Below are 7,369 nucleotides of genomic sequence, written 5' to 3' on the forward strand. Positions count from 1 at the left end.
AAAGCTTTAGAGATGCAAAAGGTTTTTTTACTCTTTTGAAATTTAAATTTTAGTCTCTACATTTTTTAAGATATTATATCTTTGAACCTTTTATTTAAAAATTTTGGTCCTTTTATTATTTAAAGTAGACTGAATAGACTAGTTAAACTAATTAAACCAATAACTTGTTGAAGTAGCAATCTGATGAAAAATTAGTTGACTTACGAATTGATAGTAACTAGTTAAACTGAGCAAAAAAAATCAATTAAATTAATTTCTAAGCTGATCTAATCAATTATTCTAGAAACTAATTTGGTCCCACAAGTTCAAAGTAAATAAATTATTAAAAATTTTAAAAATAATTTATAAAATTCGATTCAACTACTACTTCAATTAACTTTTTAGCCTGGTTTGATTCGGTTTGGGACTAACCAAATATTAAATTTTTTTAACTCTCAACATTTATAGTTTTCTATCAATTTGATTGGTACCCTTTAAAAGTATTGCAATTTTATAAAATATTTTTCATATTTTAAACAAAAAACTTAAAATTTTAAAAATTACAAAATTTTAAAAATAAAAATATTTAAAATTCAAAACTTAAAATACTTGAAAAATATAAAATTTCAAAATACAATGTTATCTAAACTGGATCAGATATATTGAATCAGGAACTAACTAAGGTATCAGTCCAATAAGAGGTAAAGAACTTGTTGACTCAAGGACCGATACAGGTTGGCAGGGGCGAAGCTAGAAAATTTTTTTAATAGAGCCGGATGAAATTTTAATTTTTTTATAGTTTATATCTTTATAATTTATAAATGATTAAATCAAAATTTTATAATTTTAAGGGTGCCAAAGTACAATTTTACCTTTACTAATTTTAAAATTTTAAAAAATTTAAAGGGCTTAAAATATAATTTTACATTTTAGGGGGGTCGGGGCCCATGCCAACCCCCTGGCTTCGCCCCTATAGGTTGATTAACCGGGCTAAAAAAAGTTGAATTGGCAGTTGAACCAAATTTTATAAATTTTTTTATTTTTTAATATTTATTTGCTTTGAATATGTTGGATTCATTGTTCTGAGAACTAAAGAGTCAAGTCAGCTCAAAATTGATTTAAGTGCCCGTTCAAACTAATTTTTTAGTTGGATTCAACCAGTTGATACTACTTCGCAAGTCAAACATTTGATTAGTTGGTCCGATCCAATTTAGATAATATTGAAATTTAGATTTATATATATATATATTTGAATTATAAAAAGTTTTTATTTTTAAAATTTTTAAATATAATTTTAAATACTTATTTTTTATTCATAGCATAAAAACATATATTCTTAATTTTATCTGCTTTTAAAAGATAAAGATTAAATTGACAAAAAATTATAAATATTGAGAGCTAAAAATATTATTTTACATTTGGTGGTGTGAAAAGAAAATTGAAGGTAAAAATTAAAAGGATAGTTTTTTTCTTTACTAAGCTTTAAAAAAATATTTTTTCATTACCTGTTTGATAGAGTAAAAGACTTAAAAGAAAAGAAAAGAAAATATTTCAATTTACATAATCTTAAACTAACATGTAATTTTTTTATTTTCTCTCCTCTTAAAATGATTCACTTTTATATATTAGTATAGAAAATGATTATCTTTTTAATTTTTTCTTTATTTTTTCTACACAACCAAATACACATTTTAACTGAAAAATATATATAGGGGTCAAGATTTTAAATAAAAATATATAAATTTCTCAAAATTATAATATAAAGATTAAATTATAGAGATTAAATTTTGATTTTCAAAAGAGTACAGTGATCTTGGTATATTTAAACCATTTATTTTTCGTTTCGCCAAACAATCCCACGATTACGGGGTGTGCTTTTGGTTTCCTTCTCTTGCCCGCACGCATATCCATCGACTTGATCGAATCCCAGAAACATCCACTTTTAGTTTTTTTTTTTTCATTGCGTATCCATACGGTTCAGATTGCTAGGGTTTCCTCTGCGGCACATCTTTTCCTTTCTTTTATTTAAAATTGCTGAATCCTAGGGTTTCCTTTTCTCTGGTTCATGTCTGAGTTTTTTTAAGGCGATTTCGCTGTTAAATTTTGGCGAAGATGCTTCGGCGTATGGCCGGCGGGAATGTCCACTGCGCCTCCCGTGAGTTTCGCCTTTTTTTTACCTGCGCCGACGTGTATGCCATTTCTTGTGAATTTAATTGAATTCGGTGGCTTCTTGCTGGTGAAGTTTCTGTTTGGATGCTGGCAAAATTGCAAAAAAGAAAAAAAAAATATTAAGGGCTTGAAATAATGTGTTTCAATGTACGGTATTGGGTAAAAACGTTTGTACTCGGAATTCGTCATTGTTAGAGTAGTGGTACAATATAGAGTATGGGCCGTTTTGTCTGGCGAATTTTCAACTTCGTTGATTGTTCCATTCAAACGAAGTTTATAAAAAGTCAGGCGGCATTTGCTACGCCATAAAATGAGTGCCCCTTTTTATTTATTTATTTTGAATCAGTGGCCGGTATTCAAATGTGAAGTTCAGCGTTTGTTCTTGTGCATCAATGTGTTCTTCTGACTGCCTTTATTAGAGGGAAATCTTGTGTTTTTGTTTGCTCTAGTTATGCACTGGTATGTTTTAGATTTGCAAAGAGACAGAAATAGTTGTTTTTCTTCCAAGTAGGTTAGATTTGGAGTCACAATCTTGTGCTGCCCTTATTTTATTCCCTAATAAGCCTTGTGGAAGGAAATAATACTTAAGGGTTGGGGCCATGGTTGCTGTTAGTTTACAGTTGACTTATATGTGTACCATTTTCTGTCCACGTATTCTTCAGACAGTGTAGCTTTTATTGCTTCGTCTATTGACAATTTTATTTTTTATAATCAATGCAGGTTGAGACAATTTCAAATAAAAGAAAATTTTACCCTGGAGGAGCTTCTTGATGAGGGTGAAATTATTCAGGAATGCAAAGCCCTTAATTGGCGACTTAAAAACTTGTACTGTTTCTAGCCTTCAGTTGTACTTTCTTCTTTCATCTCATAGCATGTTAAATTGCTCTATACCATAATGTTTCAACGAGACAATATATGGGTTCTAATGTGTTTAAATAATGTTTTTTTTTTTTTACTTTAATTATCATGCAGGGTTCTCTTGTAAGTGAGAAATTGTGTTAATGTTTGATCATGGGTGATAGATTTAAATGTTAAAGGCTTAGGCAAAGCCTTCTGAAGCTTGATAGAATTTTCGTTTTACAGTGTATATGAAGAATCTAAAATGGGGCAAGGAAATGATTAAACACATGAAGGTACATAGGTCGGCATTCACCTTTTGGGATTATCATTGATTCTTGTCTTATTAACTCGACAAGTAAATATTATTAATTAAAGTTGTTATGATACTTACTATTACCGACCCATAACCCGAATGGGTCTGGGTCGGATTCTACACATTTTACACGCTGAGCTTGCATATCGAGCTCGCACATTGAGCTCGCATGATACTAAGTGTTCGCAGGAGGGGAACTTACTCCCTCCCATGAGATCACACGTGAGATCGCACATAGGACCGTGTGATGTGGCTTCGCACATCACTACATAGGCGAACCCCTATCGTATTAACACGTGTTAAGTCTAGTGCAGGGTACGTGTTGGCATGCATGAAACCTACCTAGGATATCACATCAATGAATTGTAACCATATCATATAAATATACAACCTTGCCATCTAAAGAAGATAGAGAAAAACACTCAACAAAAGTCAATCTATTAAGTTCATTAAATATGCGGATATCACCTGTTGACTAAAAGACTAGTTTCTTGCAGAGTTTGCTACTTTGCTTATTACATCCTGTTTTAGCGCAGGGGAAGGATATATCCTAAGAGTTTGTGCAAAGGCATGGCTAAGGGAAAGCTTATTTTGGTTTCTCGGTCAAGGGGGAAATTTACTCTACATAATGATGGTTCTTTGTCATATATTGGTGAAGAAGCTCATGCTCTTAGTATTAACACTGAAAGCAAATTTGAAGACCTGAAAGCAGAAGTGGCAGAGATGTGGAATCATGATCCTGATTCCTTGACCATTAAATACTTTCTTCCACACAACAATAAGACACTTATCACAGTTTCTAATGACAAAGACCTGCAACACTTGCTGGATTTTCATGGAAATTCGGCAACTGTGGATGTTTATGTCTTAACAAACGAGCATCAAACAAGCGACCAGTTGACCATGTACCACTGTAGGTACAATTCATTTCACAATGCTTAGATAATGAATTATATTGTTTCCTACCCAGAATAAATAAGATGCCCTGCGGACTTGTGGTTGTTATTATAACCAAATTTGTCTTCAAGCTAACATTCTTAAGCCTCTAGGTTCAAACCTAAGATTAATCGATGTTGTTATCTTTATCACCTTTTTAATATTATATGGTTTTGATATATACATTGCAGGTCTGGAATGGTTGATGAGCCTGTGACTCCTGCTGCATCTGTTTCTGGAGCTACTGAGCAGCTTGATTCATCGGCTTCTCTTACTACAGATGTGGACAATCAAAATAACTTAACTCCTGAAGCTCCTAATGCTAATGCACTGCAGAAACTTGTTAAATCATGGGAGAATTGCTTAACTGGTCTGGAGCAACGGTTTAATAATGCTCACGATTTTCGAGTTGCTCTGAATAAGTTCTCCATAGCTCATGGATTCGAATATACCTTTAAAACTAATAGGTCTAGGTATATAATTGCAAATTGCAAAGCTGAAGGTTGTCCTTGGACAATTCAAGCTGCAAGGTTGTCTACTACAAAGTTGTTTCTGATTAAAAGGATGAGTGAAACTCATACATGTGGAGCAGGAAATAGTTCATCTCGGCATCCTAAGGTCTCTAGGAAATTGGTCAAGTTTCTTGTAAAGGAAAAATTACGAGATTCCCCAAATGCTAAACCGAGAGAAATTATTAATGAAATCCTTCACGATTATGGATTCAAAGCAAGATACGCACATGTGTGGCGTGGAGTGGAGTCTGCCAAAGAGAAGCCTCAAGTTTCTTACGACGAAGGTTACAATCAGATACCTAGTCTATTTAAGCAGATCATCGAGAACAACCCTGGTAGCATGGCAACTCTAGTCACTGGGGAGGACTTAAGCTTCCATCTTCTATTTGTTTCCTTGCAAGCTTCGTTACATGGCTTTAAGAATGGATGTCGCCCCCTCCTTTTCCTTGACACTATGACCATAAAATCCAAGTATCAGTCCGAGCTGTTGACCGCTACAGCTTTGGATGGAAATGAGGGCATTTTCCCTGTTGCTTTTGCTGTAGTTGATGTTGTCAATGATGATAATTGGCATTGGTTTTTGGTGCAACTGAAATCTGCACTTTCAATATTCCAACCAGTAACCTTTGTGGCAGATAGAAGGGTTGGGTTTAAAAAGCCTATTTCCATGATCTTTAAGAATTCACATCATGGTTATTGTCTCCATCGGCTAATAGAGGGATTAAAAGGGGATTTCAACGGCTCATGTAGTGAAGAAGTTCTTCAAGTGATTATCACACATTTCTATGATGCTGCTCGTGCAACTGCACTTGATGGATTCAGACAATCAATCGAGAACATCAGAAATATTTCACCAGAGGCTTGTGAATGGATCTTGCAAAGTGGACCTGAACACTGGTCAAATGCACTTTTTCAAGGTTCACGATATGGATATTTTTCATCAAATGTTGCAGAGACATTTTATAGTTGGGTAACTGAAGTTCCAATTACATCTATTGCTAAGTTGATTGAGACCATCTGCTGTAAGATGATGGAGTTGATGATTACTCAGAAGTCAGATTCATGTCTGTGGTTGACAAAATTAACTCCAGCTGTGGAGTTCAAATTAGAACAACATATTCTTAAAGCTAACATGCTTCAAGTGCCAGTGTCACTTGGTAGCACCTTTGAGGTATGTGACAGTTTGGGTGCAATAAATGTAGTGAACATTGATCTCTGGGACTGTAGCTGCAGGGAATGGCAACTGAAAGGTTTTCCATGTTGCCATGCTGTTGCTGTCCTTCAGCAATTAGAAAGGAGTTTATATGATTATTGCTCTGAGTACTTCACGGTCGATGCTTTCCGGTCAACATATTCAAACTCTATAAACCCGATTGCAACTGCAGATATGGCAGTGCTAAAGAAAACCTCTACAATTGAAGTACGCCCTCCTGCTCTCCGTCATGTCTTGGACCCTCCAAAGAGGAGAAAGAAAAAATATATACATAAAGGACCCTTTAAGCGGCCATTGCATTGCAGCAAGTGCCAAGGAGCTGGACACAACAGACAAACATGCCATCTATTCTCGTAATGCACCAAAGTTAATTAATGTAGAATAGCAGTTGATAAATCAAGTTAGGTAATTTAGGTATCGTCTAGGGAGCTAGCTAAGGCCCCGTTTTTGGTTGGGACATGCAGGTATTGTTTGTTTAACTTCAGCATTGTCGACCATCATGTACCATTATAGGGTTTAATGGTAATCCCGTTCTCATGGATGCTGGTTTTCTGTTTCTTCTTTTTTCCCCCTCGAAGTGTACTGAGGTTTAGAACATAAATTTAGGTTAAACCCATCAGACATTTGGTTTTCAATTAATCAATTGATTAATTAGTTGGGTCGATGGTTGGATAACTTTTTAAAATTGGTTTTAATTGACCAATATTCATACGGTTCATGATTAAGAAAATGGTTCATAATTGAGAAAATTATGCATTTGGCTTTATCGGTTAGTCTCATTCTTTATTGGTTAATGGCTTATCTCTTAGTTTTCCATTTCACCAATTTAACGAGCTATATACAAAAGTAACATAAATTGCATGTAAATTTTAATTTAGGGTGGGTTTGAATGGGGTGGGTTAAAAATATTATAGTGTAAGATAAAAAGTAAACTAAATGTATTGTACTGCACCTAATCATTCATCCAATCCACCTCTAATCACCTGTAATTTTAAAATTTAACCAGAGATTTATTTTACTAAATGCCAAATTTTGTAACATTAATTTATCATTTTAACTTAGAAAAAAATAAAAGAACCCTGGAGGTACCTTAAGAAATCCCTCCCTCCAACTTTAAATGCGAAAAAAAAAAAAGAAAGAAAGAGAGAGTTCACATTGAATGATCTCCTCAACCAAGTGGACAGCAGTCTTTATCTTTTAGCTTTATTTCTCTGGCATTTAGTTTTTTTTTTTTTTTTCATTACTCACAAATTTTATTTATATTATATATTGAATGCTACTATTGTTTTATTTAAAACACTACCTTATAGTAGTACTATTTTTATATAAAATAAAAAATCTGTACATAATAATAGTAATTCATGATTATAGTAATTCTCTAGTAAATAGAGAATAGTTTATATCTTG

At 33.5% G+C, this 7,369-nt stretch overlaps 1 protein-coding gene across 5 annotated transcripts; it reads left to right on the forward strand.

The window, feature by feature from the left end:
• The first annotated feature begins 1,774 nt into the window (after window positions 1-1,774).
• On the forward strand, window positions 1,775-6,711 carry LOC108480102 (uncharacterized). 5 transcript variants are annotated; one of them, XM_017782958.2, is made up of 5 exons: window positions 1,775-2,134; window positions 2,869-2,973; window positions 3,232-3,289; window positions 3,838-4,218; window positions 4,429-6,711. In XM_017782958.2, exons 2-5 carry the CDS (start codon window positions 2,919-2,921, stop codon window positions 6,317-6,319), a joined length of 2,385 nt encoding a protein of 794 aa, XP_017638447.1. In that variant the 5' UTR covers window positions 1,775-2,134; window positions 2,869-2,918; the 3' UTR covers window positions 6,320-6,711. The 5 variants fall into 5 exon arrangements, with proteins under 5 accessions (XP_017638447.1, XP_017638450.1, XP_052884549.1 ...); XM_017782961.2 differs by lacking the exon at window positions 3,232-3,289; XM_053028589.1 differs by lacking the exon at window positions 1,775-2,134 and having other exon boundaries at window positions 2,881-2,973; window positions 3,121-3,289.
• Window positions 6,712-7,369: the final 658 nt, after the last annotated feature.

The sequence above is a fragment of the Gossypium arboreum genome, chromosome 5 (genome assembly GCF_025698485.1).
Source record: "Gossypium arboreum isolate Shixiya-1 chromosome 5, ASM2569848v2, whole genome shotgun sequence".
Lineage (NCBI taxonomy): Eukaryota > Viridiplantae > Streptophyta > Magnoliopsida > Malvales > Malvaceae > Gossypium > Gossypium arboreum.